Consider the following 25,080-nt stretch of genomic DNA (forward strand, 5'->3'; position numbering starts at 1 on the left):
ATATTTATTTATAAGCGTGTTCCTTGTCATTTCTGATCCGGAATTTGCATTTTTCACTATTACTACTGCCCTGAAATGATCCCTTTCCTGGGTAGTCACAGCCAGTCTGCGCCAATGTGCATTTATTTCCACTTATTTAACGCTGAATGTCACCTTCCGTTTTACCGGCATTCATCTACTTTAAAGACTTCCTCTTGGAACTTTTCAAAAGCCTTGTTAGAAATGACTAGGAGCGTGCTTATAAATAAAAATGACCATAATGCCCTGTCCAGAGCCATAACATCTCCATGTTTTAGATGGTAAAAAGTGAAAGGAGGAAAATGTCTCTCTCTGTATTATTTCTGTGGGTGGGATGTGTAGGTGTGTGATCTTCTTCCTTGACTGTAGTTCACCTTTTAGATATCTTGCCACCTCTGGAGCGCCCCTCTATCGCACCACTCCCACAAATGAGAGTGCTCCTGGCTGTGAAAATATCTCTGGTAATGTGAGCTGCAGTCCATTGGTGAGTGATCACAGAACCAAAGCTTCAAGTCATAGAATCATAGAATAGCAGAGTTGGAAGGGGCCTCCAACTTCCTCCTCAATGCAGGTATCCACCTTAAAGCATCCCTGACAGGTGGTTGTCCAGCTGCCTCTAGTGTGGGAGAGGTCACAACCTCCCTAGGTAATTGGTTCCATTGCCGTACTGCTCTAACAGTCAGGAAGTTTTTCCTGATGTCCAGCCGGAATCTGGCTTCCTGTCACTTGAGCCCATTATTCCGTATCCTGCACTCTGGGAGGATCGAGAAGAGATCCTGGCTCTCCTCTGTGTGACAACCTTTCAAGTATTTGAAGAGTGCTATCATGTCTCCCCTCAGCCTTCTCTTCTCCAGGCTGAACATGCCCAGTTCTTTCAGTCTCTCCTCATAAGGCTTTGCTTCCAGACCCCTGATCATCCTCGTCGTCCTCCTTTGAACCCGCTCCAGCTTCTCTGCATTGTCAGAGGGCTCCTAGCACTACCAGTCTAAAGACATTGTGCAGTGAATCCTAGTCTTTTTCTCCTTAATCCCTTTTTTGTGAACCACCCAGGGAGCTTCAGCTATTGGGCGGTATAAAAATGCAATAAATAAATAAATAAATTTGTGGAATGAAAAAAATATGACAGAAGAAGCAATTGGAAAACATAGGGTTACAAGTAGAAGATGGTGAGGTTTGTACCTCCTCACCCTCCATAAAATTGCTGAATGAGGCAGGGTGATAGTGAGATAAATGTTCCTCTGGAAGTACACTGGGTTCCCAGATCCGCCTCTGACATAGCCCATCACATGGACACATCCTTCATTTTTGCCAAAATGACAGGTCTGGATAGGTCCTGCACCTGTTCATTGTTCAAGGAATGCTGGGAATTGTAGTTTGATGAGAAAGCTGCTCGTTCCTTGCTAGAGGGAAATAGAAGCAGGGATAAATGAGAGAAGTGGGTGTGTTTATTTCACTTATATATGGGTGCATACGAAGATGCACCCTTATAAAAGCGATCTGTGATTGGGGTGGGAAATGGGGAAGGGGTCTTAACATTAGCCACAGTGCCTGGACCGCCCCCCAAAGGGAGATCCTGCCCAGATGTTTAGCCCTCGGCTACCCAGTGGTTCAGCTTCTCAGGAACACCATGGCAGCATAATACCACCCCTCCCCCACCCCTGCAACATTGTAGCCTTTAACTTTTATGTTAATATCAGTGTTTTTCAAAACATGTTGATCAAGGTGAGTCCTTGTGCTTCCTACTCCCTACTCCCAGCAGTAATCCAGTTGTTCAACACGTGGCAAAGTTACTTGAAACGTGGCCTGTGTTTAGATCTTCTTTGTCGCCTGGGGATAGACTTCTGATTTTTGTTTTGGATGCTTTTGAAGGATCCTGGTCAGGCAGGTCGTCTTCTCCTTCTCCTCGACTGGAGGGTGATGATAGTTCTTCCCCTGGATCTAGATTCGTGGCCGTCTTTGTGATCAGTAACTTCTATTGCCCTGTGGTCTAGCCGGTCCAGTATCTTAAAGGAGTAGCCCCAACTGGAGTTAGTTCCTTTTTTGCAGCAATTTCTGCCTCTCGTTTCCTTGAGACCAGCCATTTTCATGCCCTGTTCCTTCCTTTCCTCCCGTAGACGTTCAATGCCACCCAAGACCTCCCTTGCGTGACCGAATGCGTCTTCTTCAAGTACAACGACGAAGGGCTGTTCCAGCGCAACATCTTCAACCTTCAGATCTACAATGTCGTGGGCTTCCTCTGGTGCCTCAACTTTGTCATTGCTCTTGGACAGTGTGTGCTGGCGGGCGCCTTTGCCTCCTATTACTGGGCCTTCAACAAGCCCCGAGATATCCCCACCTGCGCTGTGACCAGTGCCTTTATCCGGACATTACGGTGCGCAGCTTGGCGTTCCCCCCACCTTCGGAGGCGCCTTCACCAGCATCTCCTTTGGGAATGGGGTGGTGGGGGCTCCAGGGATGTGGAACCTCAATCCAGGTTCCAAATCTGGCCCTATGGGATTCCCCAGCAGAACAGGCCTTCTTCCTCTGGTCCCGCAAACACCAATCAATTGTTGCTTCCTTGGCTTTTCTGAAATGTCTTCCCTAACATCTACTTACTGACAGTAAGAACTTTAAGCTAAAATATGCTGGCATTTTGGCCTCGCCCCTTTTGCCTTCCGTCCCGCCCACCACTGCAACGTGGCCCTCGAGAGTATCTCTGATATTGAATTCGGCCTTCGAGCTGAACGAGGTTCTCCATCCCTGCCTTGCATGGTCAGACACATTACTGCATAGCGTTGCCAGCTCCCACCAGTGGGGGGGAAACAGGCACCCAGCTGTTGCTAATTTGTATAGGATGGTGGTCAGAAACTGTTGATGTGTGGACGAAATCCAGGGACTATTTTATTACATTTATTTATTATGTTTCTATCCCACCTTTCTTCCATCATAGAACTATGGGTGGCTACATGTGTTTGCCAGATCATCTCCCTTCCAAAGAACATGGGAAGCTGCCTTATACTGAGTCAGATCATTGGTCCATCTAGCCCAGTATTGTCAATACTGATTGGCAGCCCTCATATCCTGCTTGTGGATTTCCCAGGGGCATCTGGTTGGCCAGTGTATGGACGAGACAGGCCTTTGGTCTGATCCAGCAGGGCCCTTCTTCTGTTCTTATGTTGTCCCATCATCCCTGACTATTGGCCATGCTGACTGGGGCTGTTGGGTATTGGAGTCCATCAAAAGGGCCACAGGTTTGTGTGGCGTTACACCCCACAAGTCAGTTCTCAAATGTATGTCTGAGTTTGTAAGTCTGTGGTTTTTAGAATGTTGACCTGAGTGGGCGGAGTTAGAATGTCTTGGGAGGGGGAGGAGTGATATATAAGGGAAGGACTGAGGGGATTGTTAGCACTCTGTTTGTGTGTTAGCTCTTGGTGTTTAGAGTACTTGGGTTCTGGAGAATTTGAGGTTCAGGGTAGAGAGTGGTGTCTTTGGAGTGTGGTGTGCACATAGTTGATGTATATTAAACAATACTGACAATAAAGAAAGCTCAAGAGTGATTGTGTGAGAGAAAGGAAAGCGTGTATGTGAATGGGTGAAAGGATTGGATGAAAGGTTTCAAAAAGGTTTTTAAATGTTTTATTTTGAAAGAAAGCTTGTGAACTTTTTAAAATAAATTTTAATTATTTTATTTTTAACTACCACAAAAATCCCACGTGTCTGTCTGGCATATATTATCTGAAGTTTCTACATTTAGCACCCACTCTGACAATAATTCACCTCCGCACATATAACTCACAGCGTATTATTTTATATATTGAAATCCTTCTCCATTTAACCCCTTTCTCCACATAGTTTGGACTAAGGCGGTGTTTGTCCCTCGCCTCAGGCATATCAAGCTGTGGTGCTTGGCTTGAGCAGGGAGTAGCCACAGCCAGGCCTGGTGTTCAGAGCCTGTGTCATGGCAATTTGCCACCCTGAACCTTGATGATGTCATCAGTACATGAGGGCCTATTTGAGGATTCCACTCTGATGCCACGTTGGTCTTCAAATTAACTATCTGTTCCCAATCTTAACATAGAATATTTTAAGGGGTATGTCCATATAATGGGGCCTCTGCTCTCTCTCTCCACAGATACCACATAGGGTCTCTCGCATTTGGTGCCCTCATCCTCACCATTGTCCAGGTCATCCGCATCATACTGGAATATTTGGACCACAAGTTGAAAGGCAAGTTGCAGGGCGGGCGAGAAGGCGAATCATTCTCATTTATTTCATTTATTATATTTCTATTCCGACCCATAGCCGAAGCTCTCTGGTCAGTTCTCAGAATAAGTCCGGAATAAATACCTCAAATACTCCCAGTCAGGTTCAGTAACATTGGAAGTAGATTTAGGAGTAACTTCCTTTCAAATTCTAGAAGAGTTTTGAAGCAGGCAGGGTCAAGGTAGAAGAGATGTGGATACTGAATTGGATCTCAACTTACGTGTGAGCAACCGCACTGGCTGAAGTGGACTTCCTTGTCCCCTTCTTCCTACAGTAGCCCGTCCAGCCTCCAGAAAATGCTACACAGTTCACATCACATGACCCACCAGGTCCACCATGGGTTATTTAACCCGCAATGAGCCGCAGTGAAAGCTGGGTGCCATTTTGAATATGCAGCCCCCAATGGGCTTGTGTTGTGTCTGTAGGGGTTATGTGAAGGTTAAACAACCCTTGCATAACTCTACAATAAACTGAGAATTATGTGAGGGTTCAGATGACACGCTGCAACCCCATTGGGGGTTGCATATTCAAAATGGCATCCAATACATGCCATGGCTTATCATGGGTTAAATAACCCATGGTGCAAACTGAGCCACAGAGGGTCAGGAGACCCTGCTGAATGGGGGAGCTCTGGTGTGCAGGGACCTGGGATCCCCCAAAATTGGGTGGAAGAACTTTCCAAAAGTAGAACCCTTCCTGCTGTAGAAGGCAGGTCCTAGATCCAGCCTGTGTGCAGATGTATTTACAAAGAGGAGCAGGCACAGCCTCGTACAGATTGAAGAAAGTTCAGTTGCAACATAACCAATGTGAGCCCCCATCCCAACCCAAATCAAATCTGAATGTGGTGTTTGCAGATTCCCACAATCCAGCTGCCCGGTGTATTCTTTGCTGTCTGAAATGTTGCTTCTGGTGTCTGGAGAAGTTCATCAAGTTCCTCAACAGAAACGCCTACATTATGGTGAGCCTTGCTGTCGGGCGAAAGAGAAAATCCGTGGGCCTACTGGGCTGGTTGTGGGGCAAGGGGCCTCTGATGTGAGGGAAGCAAAAAAGGGGGTGGGTGAATTGTACTCAGGGGGCCTGAATGGCAGTGCGGTGCAGTGGTTAGAGTGGTACATTTGGATGTGGGAAAGCCAAGTTCAACCATTGCTCGGATACTACCAACCACCCAGGGAGGGTGGTAGTCAAGCAACTATTGAACCTGGCTTTCCCACATGCAGTTGTGGGATCTGATTCCACAGGATTCCGGTGCAAACATAACACTAGCTTTCTGAAAACTATGGTTTGCACAGCAGGAAAGGCCTTGTGCCTTTCCTCTAATCCCCCATCCTCCATTGTTACAACAATGCTTGAACACCATATTTAAAACAACCCAGGTTCCCTCAAAAATCGTGGTTTGCTAACCCAAATTGTGCTTTCAAGGGCTCCATGAGCACTTATTTTATATATACACATTAATTGATGGCTGGATTAAATTTCTTAGATGCCTTTCTCAGAGAAAAAAGTAGATTATGGTGACTTGCAACAAAAAAATAATACATACCAAAAAATAAAATTGCTGAAAACTAACAATAAAATGCCATGATTTGATAAAACAACTAATTTAAGAAGCTCATCAAAAGCCATTTATTTTATTTATTGCATTTTTATATCACCCAATAGCCGAAGCTCCCTGGGAATTTGGTGGAAAGTCTTAACCTGGTGCCGAAAAGATAATAGTGTTGGTGCCAGGTGGGCCTCACTGGGGAAAGCGTTCAATATTTGGGGGGATGTCATATTCATAGGCAGACAGACAGGCACAAACACCCCTTCTCAAACAAAATTGGTTTCCAACCTATATTTTTGTGGATTTTACAATTGAAATCCACCATAATGTACAATTCGTCAGAGATATTTGGGATTCTCTGGCAAAACCATAATTATAGGAAGCAATTTTGCATGTGTGTAGCAGTGCCAATGTGAAGGGGTTGTGTATAGAAGTCTGAGGAAGCACAAGATGTGAGGGAAATGTGGTGTTGCTGTGTATTGTGTGTGTTTTACTGGGGAAGGGAGCAGGCATCTATATCCCTTCAAAAGATTTAATGTCTTTCTTTTTGTCTCTTGGAATCCTTCTCGGCCCCCAGATCGCCATTTATGGAAAGAATTTCTGTGTATCAGCCAAAAATGCCTTCAAGCTACTGATGCGCAACGTTGTCAGGTAACCAGGGCCAGAGGTTGGGAGCAGCAGGGGCCTCGGGATAAAGCAGGCCGATGGGACGGAATGGGAGGAAGACATTCCCTGTTCGGTCCTTCCCTTTCTCTCTGTGCAGAGTCGTCGTGCTGGATAAAATTACGGACCTGTTGCTGCTTTTTGGGAAGCTCTTGGTGGTCGGCGGAGTGGGCATTCTGGCCTTCTTCTTCTTCACGGGGCGAATCCCCATTGACAACTCCCAGTTCCAATCCCCCGTCCTCAACTACTATTGGCTGCCCATTCTGGTAGGTAACTGGGACCGATTACATAGCCCTTCCCAACCGTTTTGAAGGCAGTTCTGGGCCAGGGAAGAAGGAATCGAAGCAGACGGACGAAGACCACCTCAGGCCTGTGCTTCAGTTGGGCTATCCCCTCCCTTCCCCCCCCCCCACAGGGCGTCCTACCATCTACTGCCTTGTAGGGCGTCCTACCATCTACATCCTTATCAGCTGTTATTTTTAATATTGTTTTTTTTTAAAAAAAAATATATTAATGTATTGTTATTTTACTTGGAAACTTGGTAGGATTTCATCCTGAGAGGCGGGCTATCAATCATTGCAATCAATCCATAAATCATATGGTGACTGCTTCAATACCAGAAGATGGGTTGAATTAACTAGAATGTGTGACAGAGCCTGAGAAAACAAGTCACTGGTAGAAAACTGCAAGGAACATGAGTGGGGAAAATGGACTGTTGCCAGGAGGGGCCGTAGCTCAGCAGGAGAATACATACTTTGTGTGGATCAGTGGCGTAGCGTGCTAAAAAGGCAACTTGGTAGTTTCATATGTGCTTAGTCTGTTTGACAGAATAATTTGCAGAAGCCATTGCAGAAATTATATTGGTTGTTCAAACAAATTGGTTGACAGAAAATGGCTGACAGGAATATTGTAAACCAGGGTTGGGGAACCTTTCCCACCTCAAGGGCTGGATTCTGTTTTGGAGAAGCTCTTGGGGGGAACATGTCTACTCAACATGTCTACTCAGAAGTAAGCAGAATAAGTCTTTGCATGGCTATTCAGAATATGCAGGAAAATTCAGCAGCAAATAGCATATCAAACACGAGGCCTCTGTATGTAGACTCATAAGCAAACATGAACATCATGACTACTCACAAGTAAGCAGGGCAAGACTCCGCAGCTTCCTCCCCTGTCCTTGCCCCACAGGGGAAAGCTTTTATCTCCATTCAGCCACACTGATCAGAGATAAGAGCTTTTCCCTCCATGGCTGGGAGGGTAGGATGGGAAAGAAGTTGCTGGGCCAGATAGGGAACTCCAGGCCTCTTGTAAACCTAGTGTCCTCCAGATGTTTTAGACTACAACTCTCATCGGCCCTTGTGATTGGGAGTTGTAGTCCAAAACATCTGAAGGCACCATGTTGGGGAAAAGTATAGTAAGGTGTCTGGCTTTCTAAGTGGGTGCTTTATAATTGAAATTCTTCCCCTTTTCATTTCACTCCATGTTCCCCCCCCCCCGTCCCTTCAGACTGTGGTGGTAGGTGCCTACTTCATAGCCCAAGGATTCTTCAGTGTCTACAGTATGTGTGTCGACACTCTGTTCCTCTGTTTCCGTGAGTATTTTTCCTCATCCCTCTTGACTGCATTTCACTATTCAGCATATGGACAGGCCTAGATGCAAGGCTCTTGTTTCTCCTTGTAGTGGAAGACCTGGAGCGGAATGATGGCTCCCTGGAGAAACCCTATTACATGTCCAAGTCCCTCATGAAGATCCTCAACAAGAAGAACAAGAAAGCCAAGGACAAGTAGAAATAGTGCTTTTCGGTGGGAGGGGGGCAGCTCCCCTTATAACGTGCATTTCCGGTCCACATCATTTCTTCCTGCATCACTCCCTGTCAGCCATTTCTGCATTTTTAGGCTCTATGCCTGCCCATATCAGGTACAGCTCAATATATCGCTTCTCTCTCCATTCCAGTCCATACCGCATCCATGTTCGGCATTCGGAGCCTTGCATGAGGTGACTGACCAGCCTTTGCCACATTTTGATTTGCCACATTGCCTTGCCAGTTTCAAAAGTGCAATATTTTATTGACTATGTTGTTTTAGATTCTGGTGTGTGTGTTTTTAGATGATGGCAACCATTTTATCATGATGCCCCACTTTTAATCCAACCATATTGGGGTGGAGGTGGTGGTTTTTACATTTCTGTGACCAACCATTGTTTCCCCGTGTGCACGCACTCCGATACTTGGTCTTACTTCCCTGCCAGTGCCCTCACTTCTACTCCACGTAGCCCCTTCCAGACTGCTATTTTTCTTTCTGTCTTGTCTTCCAAATCTCCTGGTCTTCCAAATCCCCTTCGCTAGAGGCTCCCCGTACTTGATCAGTCAAAGCAGGGAAGCACTTTGCAGCATTTCCTGCCAACTAGTATCCTGATGAAGCTAATCAATCTGTAGGCTATGAGGTTGTAGCCAATGTTACTCTAACTTAAGTCCTGTTCATTTCAATAGGTCTCTCTTAAGCAGGACTAACACTGTGTCAAAACCACTGTTCTTCTATTCATGGCTGGTCACTTTCCTGGTCTTTTCAATAAACAGCAGGTTTCTTTGTGGTCTGTGCCAAATCAGGCAATTGGGATCCACGCGAGAGTCCCTTCTAAAACTCACTGTGCAGCGAGGCAGCCTGTTCTAGCTCCTGAACATGTGGCAAATTCCTGTGCTTCTCTAGCCCATTAAGTGACTTTAGTGGGGTGGGGGGAAGCCAAGGGCAGCCTTCTCCCAACCTGGGGCCCTTCAAGTGTGTTGGACTACAACTCTGTGGCTGAGGATGATGAGAGTTGTAGTCCAGCACACCTGGAGGGCCCCAGGTTGAGGAAGGCTGCCCTAGGTTAACTAGGTGGCTGGTAGCTCCCTTTGATGTCCTCTCCAGCTGTTTACAACTACTGCATGGTAAGCTACTCAGATGGCTTCAGTGTGTTTCATAGTTGCCCGTTTCCACCCTGACAGCCACTTCTGGATTAATTTGGGGAGGGGGGGGGAGACTCTTAATGTTTTCAGATTACTTGTGCCTACCAATTTTTCTGTTTCATTCATTGGTCTTCCAGGTAAATTTCATTATCTAACCCTGCCCAAACTCTTTGTTGCTGTTGTTCCTCTAATAACTTCCACCTGTCATCTGGTCTTTCAGTTCAAACTATACCAATTCCTGCACCGGCAGTTCTTTTTTCAGGGTATCTTGTCTGTTCTCTATGGCATTGGCCAAACTCCTAACAAAGAGTTGTGCACTTAAATCTAATGAAGCAAATGGGTTTACACACACACACACACACTCCACCCTGAATGGTAACCCACTAAGTGCCTTCATTTACAAATTACACTTCCCTTGTCCAAATTCGTTTCCTAGTTTTGCTATGGACTTTTGGTCTGCAATGTTGTTTTTTATTCCCACACTTTGAGCCTCACCTTCTACCAATCAGCTTCTAGCCTTATATTGTTTCTACGGGCCTGGCTGCCCTCTTTTGTAATACAAAAACAATTTGTTTGTGGTGCAAAATGCAATCAACGCTCCTTAGATCCCTTTTTATATGACCCATGTGAGCTGCTAAAATGTACTGTAAATATCTTTCTTTCTGTACAAAAAAATTAAGAGCTTTTTTATAAGGAGGAGACAAATTTATTAAAGCTGATTTTAACTAAACTTCGCTGTGGTCTCTCTCATTCATGCAACCTATTTTGAAACCAACAAAATGATCTACCTATGTCCCTTGTTGGCAATAGTATAGACAAATGCAAGAACACCCCTTTGCCCTGCACTCAATGGCATTGCATTCCAATTCTTCACCAAGTCAGCCTTAATGACACTATCATTGAATCTGCATAATACTATTTGTGCTGTGTGATTTATGCTAGTTCTTGCATTTAAGTTTGTTGCCTTTGGGGCCACCTTTGAAACGATTCAGAAACTTCAACTGGTCCAAAATGTGGCGTCCAGAACTTAATGACCAACTACTGGGGCATCTCACTCCAATTTTGTTCCATTTTTGTTGGTGATCTACTTTCCACACTCCATTTATTTTTTTATTTATGTCATTTATATCCTGCCTTTTTTCCTCCAAGGAACCCAAGGTGGCATACATAATCCTCCTCCTCTCCATGTTATCCTCACAACAACCCTGTAAGGTAGGTTGAGCTGAGAGTCTTTGACTGGCCCAAAGTCACCCAGTGGGTTTCCATGGCCGAGTGGGGACTAGAACCCAGATCTCCCGACTCCCAGTCCAACACTTAAGCCACTACGCCACACTGGCTCTTTATACTACTGGCCTTGGCCTTTAAAGCCCAAACCCATCAAGGGCCTGGTTCTTTCAGGAACCATCTGCTCCTGTTGTCTATGCTTTAAAATCTGCCTTCTCTAAGACAAAGGGACCGTTCATGAAAGGTCCCACTGCCTGACCACCCCTCAATCAGGAGAGGGTGTTCCTAGATTGCCCGTACCACAGCAGCAGTAACAGTGGCGGCAGCAACGGGAGATGTGGCAGAGGCAGGAGAGCTTGTGTACTGCCCTCTAGTGGAACACAGAAGAAAACCCCATCAGCATCATCAGAAGAGCGTTCACACCATCTTAAAGCAAAAACACTTTATTATTATCATTTCAGGCAGTGCATTAATGAGAAACAGTTTCTACATCATGAATCTTACTCTCCAACACCCCGAACATTCACCACATTCACTTCCATCCTGAGGAATGGAACCGGGAGAAAAAACTCACCTCACCAAACTCCCTTTCGTAAATAAGTGACAGTTCCATTCAATCAAACAATCAGTCTATTTATCTATCCCTGCACAGTGTCTTCGCTGATGAAGTGCCATTTCATTTTCTCCAGTTGATTTCTGGAACTCTTGAGGTCAAGTGGGAGGCAGAAGAATCCGGCTTGAAACTGGGAAGAAGCAACACTGTCAAAAAGCTTTTTGCAAATCCTAAAAAAGGGTGTGTGTGTTTTTAAAGTCCCCCATTGGCTAAGACTCCCATGGAAGCAGAGGGGATAACAGGGCCTTGTACATAATCCCACAAATGTTACAAGCCTGCCTGCTAAGAGGCCAGTAGCCTGTTTCTATGCTAGCCATGGAAGAAGAGGTAAAGGCAAGATGCCAGCTTCCTAACAGTCAATTTAAAAAAAAAACCCTACTAAGTAGCTTGCATAGAAAGGATATAGAACTGTAGAACAGGATTTCATTACTCCATGGACAGCAGAGGAAGTATGCAGTGGAGGAGGATGCCTGTTGCCACTGTTGAAGTAAAGTTCAGGTTTTTTGTCTAGGTAGCTTCTGTTTGTGGAGTGAGTGTGTATACATATGAGTACACACACTTGTCTTTTGCTTTGTTCTGCAAAATGTCTTGGGCCTCCACTAACAACTTTCCTTTCCCATTCTTACTGCCCCTCCACGGTGCTTACCTTCTGCGCCTGGCACCTGCTTCACCCTCCTCAACAAGCGCCCCTGCAGTGTCCTCAGGATCCGGTCCTTCTCCTCTCCCTCTCGCAAAACTTTCTGCCAGAGATGAAACAAATTCGCATCACAACCAGCTGCAAACCACAAACCTGACCCTGCCCGATCTTAGATATAAAGCTGGCCTGCGAAAAGGTGAAATTCCTATTAACGCCACTAGACGGAAGCAAGGTGCTAGCCACGGCTGACACGACATACGTGGAAAACCGCTTGCTAGTTATTGGAACAGAACAAGAGAAAACCTGCTGTTGGGGCTAGCAGGAAATTTTATGATAAGCCTAACGACAGGAAAGAGATAACGCTGTTTTCTCAACAAACCACAGCAAAATTGAAAAGCATAATTTTAGTCCAGCCACTGAAGCTAAAAAATTAAGAGTGCAAAACAGAAAAATGCGGCCCATGGGAAAAGCTCTTTGCTAAACCTTGTAATGGAATATTTAAGTTCAGTCCACTTCTAAAGCTGAGGAAAAGAAAGACTCTGCGTGACAGCTCCAATTAGCGAGAAACGTGTAATAGAAAGAATTGGAGTAAAGCGCATATTGCTCAAGGCTGGCCAAGTTATTGTGGCACCTGAGGCAAAAAATCCCACAAGCACCTCTCCCTAGGGAAAAACAAAATGGAAATCAGCTGCCTCAGGCGGTCGCCTCAGTTTGCATAATGCAGGTGTGGGAGACCTTTTTCTATTGTCACATTCCCTCAGGGCTAATCTGTCAGGGGATGCATTCCAGCAGTGGGGAGGGTCACCTCCTTTTCTCTTCACCCTCCCATTTCTTCTCTCTCTCTCTCTCTCACACACCCCCCCCATTTCTCCTTAGCAGTCTGCCAGGGGAGGGACATACCGCTCTTGTAAAGTCTAGACCAGCCTTTCTCAACCTGGGGCGCTCCAGATGTGTTGGACTGCATCTCCCAGAATGCCCCAGCCAGCTGGGGCATTCTGGGAGTTATAGTCCAACACATCTGGAGCACCCCAGGTTGAGAAAGGCTGGTCTAGACTAATCATTTGCAGAAAGCTTTTGAAATCAGGCTGAGGACCACATGAAATTAGGCGTAGGGCTACACTTTGCCCACCCCTGCCTAACAGTAGGGCTGGCCCTTTAATGCAGAGGGGAGTGAAATCCTCCCCCCACCCTACAACAGTACTTCACTGCACCCTGATACTTTAAAACCATTTTCCTTCAATGTGGTTTTGACACCAGAAGGGAGAAAATTGCTTAAAGCTACGGAGCACAGAGAGTCATGGCAGAGGAGGGGGCAGGTGTCTCCCCTCTGTGGATTCCTTTGTGCATCAAGAGTGGAGCCCTTCGCCCCTGCTTTACAGCTGAACGGAGCAAAACAAAAATCACATTGATTAACGACAGAAGACTGAGGTTTTCCAGCAAAACGTCTGGAAATCCCATTCCTGCTATTGACACATTTTCCAAAGTCTTGAGCATATTGCTAGTCTCCCGTTCCCTCAGAGTGTCCCTTGACTTTTTTAGCTCACCTCCAGGGCAAGGTCCTTCACATCCCCCGTCCCCTGGAGTCGAGCCAGTTCCACGCGACAGTCCTCCAGTGCCGTGGCCACCCGGGCCAGTTCTGCCTCTGCCTGCACCAGGCCCTTGCGTAGCTTTTCAGCTTCCTGCGATCGTTCTTGGGCATCCTGGGACTGCTGACGCAGCTGCTCCTGCACAGGGAAAGAGAAAGCTGTCTTGTTGCTGTTTTTCAAAGTCGTATTTCCTTATATTTTGATTATGAGCTGCTTTGATCATTCCACAGAGAAGCAGGGTATAAATATTAAACGGCCTGCAGGACTGATCAGTCTAAACACAAGCGAGGGTGCAATCCTATGTTGACGCTGATGCTTGGAAGCCTCCAAACTCGGAGGCTTACGGACATCAAATGCAGAGTGGGAAGACAACCTTTTTCACCCATCTAGCTGGGGCAGGTCAGATCGGGAGGCAAGGAGGTTGCAGTGGCCATGGATACATGGTGTCCCAGCTTCTCCAGTCCTCTCCCTTCCCTACCCACCGGCATGCCTCCTTTACCCCTCTCCGTGGCCTTTGTGACCTCGGAGAGGCAGCTGTTACAGTTCTCTCCGTGCCGGAGAACACGTTTTCCAGGTCTGAGGTTGGATCCAGGAATCCGAAAAACCCTACGGCCCCCAGGACACTGTCTAGGGGCCACAGGATTGCTGTGGATTTGATGACAAGCGCTTAGTTCTTTGACTCTCATACCTTGTGCTTTTGCAAGTCACTGGACAGTACTGACACTTTTTTTTCATCTATCAGTAATTGCTCTTGTGTTTTCAAACAGAAGCCTGACCTGCAGCCATTAGCAGGGAGCAGTGCTTATTTGCCACAACCTAAAAAAATGTCACCTGATGGTTGCTGCAGGCTGAGCTGCTATTTAAAAAGAAGAAAAGCAGACCAGGCTAGGGTTCTCCTTGTCATTTGGCAGTCTTATCTGGAAGGCATGAATGGGTTTACTGAGCAATTGGGGAGAATACCACCTGCATTTTTCCCCACCCGCTTTATCTTCTTAAGTAAGAAGAGGGCTGGCTTCTCCGCTCCGCTCAAATTAAAGACAAAGATGCAGGAAAGGAGCCTGGATTGTCCCTTGGGCAGAGAGGAAGGTCCTTATAGGGCAGCCCTGTGGCTGCCGCCCCCATGCACACATGCTCCTCCTTGTCCCCAAAGCTACCTGCAGTTCTCGTTCCCTGGCCGCAGCTGCATCTTCGGTCGCCTGCACACGTCTTTGCCACTGGGCTTGGCTCTGCTCCTGGTCAGCCAAGGACCGGGCTAGCAAGTCTTCCTTCTCCTGGATTCGCTGGAGCAGCCCTGGGGCAAAGTCCGGGCTGCCGAGGGAATTTGCAAGGGCCTTGGAAAGACAAGAGATGCAAGAGGTGTTGCAACCAGCATTGGAATGGAGTGTCCAGATTTACTGCCTCCCTCTTGTTCTTCACAAGGAATCATTTGCACATCTAATCATTAATTTTCCATTATTATTATTATTATTTATTTATTTATTTATTTATATAGCACCATCAATGTACATGGTGCTGTACAGAGTAAAACAGTAAATAGCAAGGCCCTGCCGCATAGGCTTACAATCTAATAAAATCATAGTAAAACAATAAGGAGGGGAAGAGAATGCCAACAGGCACAGGGTAGGGTAAGCAGGCACAGGGTAGGGTAAAACTAACAGTATAAAGTCCGCAAAACATCATGCTTTTACAGACCCTCAAGAGCGCAATTTCTTAGTGTGGGAGCCACAAGGCAAATGTGGCAGTGAGATTAGCCCTATAATGTGTAGGCAAACTAGTATCTCTCCATTTCTGAAATATGAGCCTCCCCCATGGAGTTTATGTAAGGATTTCTGAGCTAACGGTTGCGTTCAGTCAACACGATAGTCAACAGTGGGATAATAATCAACTTGACAGTTGTTTACCTAAGGGGTAGTCCCCACATAACATGATAATAATCAACCATGGTGTGGATTAGGATCAGCGTTGAGTTGATTATTAGTCCACACTGAGTAGACTCTTTCATCCCCTGCCCTCTCTCCCCCCTCAGTCCTCCCACTAGTATCCCATCAGCCATTGCTGCCGAAAATCTATCCTGCCAGCTGGACTAGAGTGGCAGCCACTGCTGCTTTGACTGCTCTTGCCTTGCGACTCTGTGGCTGACAAAATAACCAATGGCGGCCAAGGAAATAACCAACAGTGGCCTCCACACAACACAATAACCAAAGGTGGTTCAAATAGCCAACTCTGAACAGTATTGGTGATTTGTGTTGGCTATTTCGGCAGCCGTCCACTAAACTGGCAGTTCATTTCCACAATGCAGTACTGAGAGAAGGGAGAGGGGCATGATGGGTCCCGAAAGGAAGGATTGTGGGTTATCAACAACAGCATTGCTAAATCTCTCAACTCCACACTTGGATATCTGTGCACTCAGCCATATATGCAAGAAAACCCCTTCTAGAGGGCTTTGGATATTGGGGTAGGAGAGAAATGTAATCAATAGATAGATAGATAAGACCGTGTTCATCTAAGCCAGCATTGTCTTTTCAAGTGTGGCCAGACAGATGCCTGTAGGGAGCCAAAAAGCAGGACGTGAATTAGTTCAAGCATGGCACATTCAGAAATCAAGTGGTACAGTCTGCCCCAAATGGTACAGTTATCAGGTTGGAGCCAGGACCTCCCTTCTGCAAGATGAAGGGCTCTACGCATGGAAGGTCCCCCAGCCTGATTTGGAGGGATCTGCCCCTCTTCCCCACCCTACACTCCATTCAGTAGAGTCTCCTGAGCCTCTGGGAAGCATTTTCAGGGGGCTGGAAGGGCTGCTGTTGGAATGAGGGGGGCACAGACATCCACTTCTGCCAGTGCAGTTGAATCAGCTTCAATCTGTATCTCACCCTTTAAGCTGCAGGAGGATGGGTGAGATTCTGTCAGAGAATCATAGAATAGTAGAGTTGGAAGGGGCCTACAAGGCCATCAAGTCCACCCCCTGCTCATTTTCAGGAATCTACCTTAAAGCATCCCTGACAGATGGCTGTCCAGCTGTCCAGTGTGGGAGAGGCCATGACCTCCCTAGGTCACTGGTTCCATTGTCGTAATGTGCTAACAGTCAGGAACTTCCTGATGTCCAGCCGGAATCTGGCTTCCTGTCACTTGAGCCCTTTATTCCATATCCTGCACTCTGGGATGATCGAGAAGAGATCATGGCCCTCCTCTCTGTGACAACCTTTCAAGTATTTGTACCCCACCCCTCCCATTGAGATGCTAGAATTCCACAGACAGGGATGATTTATTATTATTATTATTATTATTATTGTTGTTGTTGTTGTTGTTGTTGTTGTTGTTGTTGTTGCACTCCCCCACCTGCAGTCTGAAGTGATAGAATCCAAGGTGGACCCTATTATTCCTGACTGTAGTGTTTGGCCTGTTATCATCTGAACCAATGTAAGAGTAACTACCTCCACATCCTTGGTGCTACTGCTAAGTGCTTGCTGGAGGGCTTTGATCAAGGCCTCCTTCTCTTTCAAGGCCAGGAGTAAAGTTTGGTCACGCTGTTGCCAGGATTCCCGGGTTGAGGCACAGAGCGATTCCAGGCGCTTGATCTCCCAATCCTTCTGGTGCAGTACCTCACGCAAGGCCTGGAGAAAGGGGAACGAGTGCAGAGGGTAAACAAGACAAGACAAAGCCCCAGACCAGATGGAGGGAACTTTTTGAGCCTGTGGGCACATAAACTGTCCTGGGCACAACCATAAAACGGCCGCCATGGCTAGTCACAAGGGACAAGTAACCTGCCCAGAGGCATTCATAAGAAATTAAGATGGCAAGCAGCGGTTCTCAACCTGTGGGTCGGGACCCCTTTGGGGGTCGAATGACCCTTTCACAGGGGTCGCCTAAGACCATCGGAAAACACATATTTCCGATGGTCTTCGGAAACTGTATTGACTGAACTATGTCATGTATCATCTTTTGTATTATTAAAGCTATTGTTATGTATTATTTTCATTAGCAAACCATCCCATGACAATGGATCGTGTAGAGAAGAACGAAAATAATTTTATGGTTGGGGGTCACCACAACATGAGGAACTGTATTAAAGGGTCGCGGCATTAGGAAGGTTGAGAACCACTGAGCTAGAGGCTCCCACTTTGTTTTGAAGCAAACCCAGGTGCCAGTAAGGAAATATAAAAATATGTTTCAAATAAAAATTGGGAGGAGTAGGGTGTCTCGGGGGGAACCCAGGAATGTGTCTGGGGCGCAGTGGTGCCCACAGGCACCCTGTTGCCTACCCCATGCCCCAGAGTGTACCAGGCAACCCAACTCTCATGGATCTTCTTTTGTCCTAAGACAAGAGCCGTAACGTCTGAGCCTCCGTCTCCTAGCAACCATCAAACCCTGCCTGGTAACCCAGCAGACATTTTGTATCCAGTTTTGTCTGTCTAACCCTGGAAAAATCCAGATGAATTGTCTAGCAACAATGGACACAAAAAAGACAGAGGTTAAAGTGTCACGTGGCATTTTGTTAATTGAAAAGAAAAGAAAAACCAGGAAAGGCAGGAGAGATGAAGTGAGAAGCCCGTGGTTGAAAGTAAGGTGAAATCAAGTGGGACTACAGGTGCTTCCAGACGATGCTTTTATTGTGCAATTGAACTGCCTCGTTCATGGATTTTTATGGGGTCAGTTCTCGTCGTCTTCCATCTGTAGCCCGCCTATGTTCCCCCACTGCTTTTCCTATCTTTTTTTCTTAACAGAAGAAATCCGTTAGGGAAGAAAACACAGGGCACCTGCACAATGCCTTTTGATTGGTAGCACTACGAGTCTTCTGTCTGGAAGCACCCTACATTTCCCACGATGCCATGCAAGGCCACGCTGCTTCCCACATTCTTCTTAAGGCATGAGGGACGCCCGTGTCATATTTATCTGGGGTGACGTAGATGTATCAGGTCAGCAACCCTCTGTAGCCATGAAGGCTAGAAACATGTCGGTTTGGTTTCTTAAAAGAAAGCCAAGATTCCCAGAATTCTGTAACAAGTGGTAGACTTTATCCAAAATTCAAAAACTACCTGCCCTGCCTAAAGGAAAGGACAGGACTTGAATACTTTCCCCATGATGTTGCACCATGAGTCAAATAGCTTTCCACCATATTGACCTTAATGCTGAACCCTTTATCTCAGTACTCATCTCTGCATTCATACATGAAGGGTCTCCTCTCCCGTGCGGAGGGCTGCACTGAGTCTTGCCAGGTCCGCATCTTTGTCCTTCAGAGCCTCCTGAAGTTGCCTCAGCTCTCGGTGCACCGACTCCAATGCCAAGAAGTGACTGGACAAGGTCTTCTGTGCGGGCAAAAGAACGACAGAGAAGGTGAAACTGGAAGGGAGAATCAGGAGCTGCTTTATTACAAATCAAGCCCATGGCTTTCACCGAGGGTGGGAAGCTGGTCAATTAGGGTCTACTGGTAGTAGATCGGTGGGTGTTTGCCAGTTGATCAGCAAGCGTTTCCAACTCCTAACTGTTAATGATAGTGACAACAAAAAATCACACTTGGTTCCCTCCTACTCTGACATCCCCTCGTCCTCCCAACCCCCACTTTGCACCTGACTCCAGGTGGTAAACTTTGAGGTAGTATTTAATTAAAAAAGATAGAAAATAAAACTCACAAACCTGGCATCTGCCCATGCCTGGCTTGCCCAGCCATTGCTATCTACCTTTCACTGGCAGGAGCATTCTCAGTCACCAGCCTCTTATCCAGTACAGACCAAAATACAGCCTTTTAACTGGAGAAGTCGAGGAACTTCTGTGTCAGGGATGCAGAACCGCTTTCAGCTAAAATGCTGAATTCCATTTTGAAGAAGCTTTCCTGGGGTGGGAGATGCATTCTGGTGGTGGGCGGGGCCAAAGGGGTGGGCCCAAAATGCCAATATATTTTAGTTTAAAGCCCTTATTGCCGAAAACTAAGCCTTAGGAGAGGTACAAAAGCCTGGAAAGGGAGTGAGTGGCCTTTTGGGGAACCCTGGAGGTCTGGATTGGGACTGAGGTTCTTACAGGTAGAACTAGGGACCTTCCAGTTGTGAACCACATGCTCTGCTACTGAGCTATGGCCCCTACTGGGAATCTTGGCTCCCAACATTCCATCCCAAACACACCAGGTTTCCTGACTCTTCCCTAAAAGGGCAAGCAGCACATATATTTTTGTACATTACCTCTAAAACTTGGTCTCTCTCCTTCAGGCGCTGGGCCATTTGGTTTATCTGGGCTTCCAACACATAGGGCTTGTTGGGAGATCCAAGGGACTGCAAGATGACCAGACAATCCTGGGGAAGAGAAGGAGGATGGCAGGTGTAGAGACTCACACTGATGGGCCTGAATCCTTCCCTGCCTCCTATTTCTCTCTCACGCTTTCACAACCCCCCATTCTGTTGTCAATTGGAGATGAGGCACCTGTATCTCCAATGCCTTTTTTTTTTAAAGTATATTTTATTATGTTTTGTTTATCACATCCCGCCCTTCCTCCAGGGAGCTCAAGGCAGCGTACAGAGTTCTTTCCACACACCACCACATTTACTCTCACAACAACCCTGTGAGGAAGGTTAGGCCAAGAGCGTGCGATTAGCCCAAGGGCAAGCAGCAAGCCTCATGGCCGAGCGGGGATTTGAATCCAGGTTTCCTTTTGCGTTTACAGCAGGCAGAAATCCAGCAGCTGAAGCTGTTCCCAAGACTGCAAACGCAACCATGCCAGGAAAAGGAAGAGTGCCCCTGTTGAATTTTTGCCTGATTCAAAAGGATCCTTGCCATGACCAGTGCCCCCACCTTGGTGCTCTCATTCCCCCTTCTAAATCCTTATTAATTCCTTTTACTGGCTTGGGAGAAAGGAATTCAAGAGAAATGAGACACAAGAAGGGCCCGCTGGTATTCTGGAATGCCAAATATTCCTTTCCTTTCTCTTCTCTCCCCCCCCCCCCACTGCCCCTTGCTCACCTGTAACACCTCTTCCTTGCTTTGAAGGCATCTTGTCAGCTGTTGGATCAGCCGTTCTTGGCTATTCATAGTCTTCTCGAGTAGAATTCCAGATTCCTACAAGAGAGAGGCAAGCAATGAAACAATAGGACATGTTTTTATTCCTTTGGTGCAACGATGAATTCTAGTGTTTCTCGCCTGCCCAAGGGTCTCTACTTCCCTTGCTTGGCTTCGTCCATTTTCTTCTGCTGCCCCTTATGCCTGGAACGCTCTTCGAGAACATTTGAGAACTACAAGTTCAACCGCAGCTTTTAAAGCTCAGCTAAAAACTTTTCTTTTTCCTAAAGCTTTTAAAACTTGATTTTGTTCTGACTTTACACTGTTAGTTTTCCCCCTACCCAGTGCCTGTTTACCCTACCCTGTGCCTGTTTGCATTCTCTTCCCCTCCTTATTGTTTCATTATGATTTTATTAGAATGTAAGCCTATGCGGCAGGGCCTTGCTATTTACTGTTTTACTCTGTACAGCACCATGTACATTGATGGTGCTATATAAATAAATAAATAATAATAATAATAGTGTAGGGCTTACAGGGGCAGGAAAGAAAATACACAGAAAGAGAGGCAAGGCTGGCCCAAGGTATCTTACTGTGCCTGAGGCAACGGACAAAATGGCAACTCCTCTACCACCACCACCCCATTCCCATCCCACATACAGAAGCCGACTGGGCTGGCACAGTGTGGCCATTTACTCAACACCAAAAAAGAGGACAGATTTGACTAATATTGGAATATGCTAATATCTATGTAGAAATAAATGCAAATTTAGAAAGATTTACTATTGTCTAAATAGAAATACAATAATCCACAGCATCACGGGGAGGGCTGTGACCTGTGTGTGCTGCTCAGTCTGCTGCACAAGGGCTAACCGTGGATGGAAAATGTCAGGGCCTCTGCTGCTCTCCCTTCTTAGGGGGCCGTTAAACGGGATTTGGGCTGGGCAGCTCGAATAGAGGACTCTCCTCTGTCAAGTAGGGCACCTGGCAGTTGAATCCTACTTCAACTGGATATGGGACACAGGGTCCATCACCAGCATTGTTTGGGAGCAGGAAGGGAAAATCTGCAGCTCCCAAAATTCCCTCTCCTGAATAACGTTTGTCTGTGCAAGAGCCCTGTCCCTGTACAGCAGGGTCACAGAACGTCAGACCTGTGGGTCAAATCTGGTCAACCTGAGGTCCCAATCTGGCCCTGTGGGGTTCCCCAGGTGGCCCCACCCACTTCCCTTGGCCCCACCCCTTTTCCATAAACCTTCTATCATCTGATGGTTTCCAAGCTTTTGTACAGTTTCCCCCCCCCCCCCATGCTAAAAGGCTGAAATGCCTCTCCTGAGGCTTAGTGACTGGCAGGAAGAACTTTCAACTAAAACAGGTTGGTATTTCTGGCCACATCCCTTTCACCTTCAGCTCCTCCCACCAATGGAATGTCCCCGGTGAGCATCTCCGAAACAGAATTCCCCACCCCTCCTGTACAGGAAAGTAGGATGGCTCTACCTGAACAGCAGCCTCTCCCTGCTTCTCCCGAAAGCTCCTGAGATCCTCTTCGGCTGCTTCGAGTCGTTCCTTCAGGGTGTTGAAAGCCCCTTGGAGGTCCTGGTGGAGCATCTGCTGAGCTTTGAGCTTTGAGAAGGAAATGGGTTAGGACTGGGAGCCAGGATTCCTAGGTTCATAGACAAGAATACTTTGGCTGCTGGCAAGGGTCTCAGGGTCTGACCTGAGGTTCCAGGGATTTGTTATTATTTACTTAGCTTCCTAGGGGTAAGAGTCAGAAGAAACATTTATAGGCTGACCTAATGAAAAGGAGGACAGGGCTCCTGTATCTTTAACGGTTGTATTGAAAAGGAAATTTCAGCAGGTGTCATGGTTATGACTGCAGCACCTGGTGAAATCCCCTCTTCATCACAACAGTTAAAACTACAGGAGCCCTGCCCTCTTTTGTATCTGGTCATGCTAGGCAGGGCTCCTGTAGTTTAACTGTTGTGATGAAGAGGGAATTTCACCAGGTGCTGCAGTCATAACCATGACACCTGCTGAAAGTCCCTTTTCAGTACAACTGTTAAAGATACAGGAGCCCTGTCCTCCTTTTCTATATAGTCAGACTACCATTGAAGCAGGCTATTTCCTGCTTTCCCACAAACTCCTAGGTTAAGGGGCAGAAAAAACATTGAAGCAGGCTATTTCTTGTTTGGCAAACACTTCTGCCATTCATGCCATCTGACACCATCCCCTCACATTCTGCCCTGAGAGATCAGGCACAAGGTGCCATTCTTTGCCCCGCTAAGCTCCTCTCCTATACCCACCCTCTTTTTCTTTCCGGGCACCGCCCCTTAGCTCTTAGGCTCCACCCCTTGGTGTGAGCCAAAGATCTGGGAATCTTAGTAAGGCCCCACTGTGGCAGTAATACTAGGGGCCTGGGTGCTAATCTCTAGGGCAGCCTTCCCCAGCCTGGATCCCTCTAGGCATTTTGGACTCCCGATCAGTCTTAGCCAATGGCCAGAGATGATGGGATTTGTAGTCCAAAACACCAGGAGGGCACTCAACTGGGGAAGGCTGCCCGAGTTATAACAGCCCTTGCTGACATTGAGAACTGGCCAGTTTTAAAAAACGATTAGCCTCGTTTCTTTGCCTTTTCAAGATCTGGAATCAATTTGAGTCCATAAGATGAGAAGGACCAGCCCTGCTCTTGGGGCTTTAACTGTAGCCTGACATGCAAAGCCTGTTCAAAATTAGTATGAGCAGCGCAGGCTCCATTCTGGCCAAAGCTGCCCCATGTATACTACATGAGATACCCAGGAAGAGGGGACAAGTGGTTGGGCAGAGAGGATCACAGGCAGGGCTGGTGTCACGGGTAGACACGATCGGGCACCTGCCAAGGCCCTAAACGCAAGCAGGGACCCACTGACAAGAGCCCCCAAAACTGCTCCTCCTTTTCACCACGGCAGTCTGCGAGTCCTCCTGCCTCTTGCTCTGGCTCAGACAGCGATGGTTGTGAGAAGCAGGAGCAGGAGATGCCGCTGCTTACTTGCTCCCTGGCTCTCTGCCTGTCAAGCAAGCAGGCAGTAGCAGTGAAAGAGGGCGAGGAGTCAGAGCAACTGGTGACAATGGCAGCGAGAAGGTAGACTCCCTGGAGAAGGGGGGCATTCAAGGTGCCTCATCGAAAGGCCCTCCAAACCTGGAGCAGGCATTGACCTGAGGTTCCTCCTCTTCTTTGTGCTGCTTACCTTTGACTCCAACGGCATAAACTCATCCACCACTTCTTCAAAAGCATCCTCCCCCAAGGGGCTCTCCCTCCGGGGTGTGGACATGCGCCTGTTCCCTGCCAGCACTGGGATCTTGCTGCCCTCTGGTGCTCTCAGCTGCTTCCTGCTAATGCCCCTCAGGGCCCTCAGGGCCTCCCAGGCCAGATCCGGCTCTGGCAATGTATCCAAGGACACCATCGAACACGACTCGGCATCCCCCAGGCTCTGCGACCGGAAGGAGGCCTGGGAGTTGGCGCGATGCACCGTAGGCATGCTCTGGGACTTGTCCCGGCAGAGAGGGAGGATTGGAGACAACATCCCCAGCCGCCTCGGGGTCCGGCACACCCACTCGTAATCGGAGTCCGCTACCCGGAGCCCGTGGCAGCCGCGGCACTGCTGGTTGCGGCACGGCATTCCCGGCTGGCTACTGCCGGCATCGCTTGCCCAGCACTCGTATTCAGACAGGGCCATGTCATCCTGCAAGAGCCGCTGGTACCGGACATGTGGCAAGTCTGCTATGCTGGCCGAGATCTCTTGGCCTACGTAGGAGACAGAGGCGTCGTCATCCGGGAAGTGCCGCGCATGGATGTGGCGCAGGGAGCGGGCCAGCTGGTCTTTTTCGGAAAGCAGGCGCTGGAGGCGGTCGATAGAGAGAGCTTGCACCCGGGTAATGACGGTATCGAACCGGTACACTCGGCTCAAGGCCTGCGTGCATTTTCCGCACAAGAACTCTCCCTGCCCGTCGCCGCGCTGGGGTGGCGCTCGGCTGAGGACATACGACAGCACCACCAGCAGGTCGGGACGCGAGTTGCCACTGCTGCGGCTGAAGAGCCATCGCCGATGGTTCCCGCGTAGCACCGCGCCACAGAGGCGGCAGAAATTGTTGGGGCTATCCATGTCTTCAAGGGAATCCTGTACTTGCAGCTCTTCTCTTTCTCTGTTTTCTGATTTCTCCACGTAACTCTGTGTGGTTATAAATTACTACAAGGTCTAGAATTTCTACAACCCTAAGGGAGCACCATCTCTGCGTTCAACAGCATGGTCAGTCTAAGAATAGCTGGATGTTGTTACCTGGATCGTCAGCCCCTATATTTATTTCTCTCTCCTAACTATGGGATCCAAATCCCTTCTCTAAATTCTAGTGCCTAGCACTCGTTTCTGAATAAAGTTCTTGTTCCCAGATCACTTCTAAACTGTTTCAATTTGATTTGTTAATCTGGTCCTCTCAAATTCAGGTCTAGTCTGGCCCCAAAGGAATCCAGAAACGAATTTCTAGATTCTTGGCGTTCATTGGATCAGAATCTAATCTGGGCAGACTTTTGATTGCTTCAAAAATCAGATTATAAGGATTCAATACAATCTAAGATTATACCCAAGAAACATCTAGAGCTTGTAT

General features: G+C 47.4%; 2 protein-coding genes across 2 annotated transcripts in view; one reads left to right on the top strand and one right to left on the bottom strand.

Annotated features, from left to right (window-relative positions):
• SLC44A4 (solute carrier family 44 member 4) overlaps positions 1–10,137 on the top strand; it is a 56,675-nt gene extending 46,538 nt beyond the window's left edge. Inside the window, exons 14-21 of the mRNA XM_063122382.1 lie at positions 400–502; positions 2,133–2,389; positions 4,130–4,224; positions 5,115–5,218; positions 6,381–6,454; positions 6,567–6,732; positions 7,970–8,054; positions 8,144–10,137. Of these exons, the coding sequence (XP_062978452.1) occupies positions 400–502; positions 2,133–2,389; positions 4,130–4,224; positions 5,115–5,218; positions 6,381–6,454; positions 6,567–6,732; positions 7,970–8,054; positions 8,144–8,250 (991 nt within the window). The 3' untranslated portion in view covers positions 8,251–10,137. The remainder of the gene's footprint in view (positions 1–399; positions 503–2,132; positions 2,390–4,129; positions 4,225–5,114; positions 5,219–6,380; positions 6,455–6,566; positions 6,733–7,969; positions 8,055–8,143) is intronic.
• Positions 10,138–11,229: 1,092 nt separating this feature from the next.
• Positions 11,230–24,581, bottom strand: LOC134395556 (myosin-1-like). The gene is made up of 10 exons (XM_063121719.1): positions 23,667–24,581; positions 21,940–22,065; positions 20,413–20,508; positions 19,638–19,748; positions 18,633–18,770; positions 16,899–17,078; positions 14,622–14,798; positions 13,426–13,605; positions 11,891–11,984; positions 11,230–11,374 (listed from the first exon to the last, which is right to left on the bottom strand). The coding sequence occupies exons 1-10, from the start codon at positions 24,579–24,581 to the stop codon at positions 11,343–11,345; spliced, it is 2,049 nt and encodes a 682-aa protein (XP_062977789.1). The 3' UTR covers positions 11,230–11,342.
• Positions 24,582–25,080: the final 499 nt, after the last annotated feature.

Source organism: Elgaria multicarinata, chromosome 3 (assembly GCF_023053635.1).
Source record: "Elgaria multicarinata webbii isolate HBS135686 ecotype San Diego chromosome 3, rElgMul1.1.pri, whole genome shotgun sequence".
Classification (NCBI taxonomy): domain Eukaryota; kingdom Metazoa; phylum Chordata; class Lepidosauria; order Squamata; family Anguidae; genus Elgaria; species Elgaria multicarinata.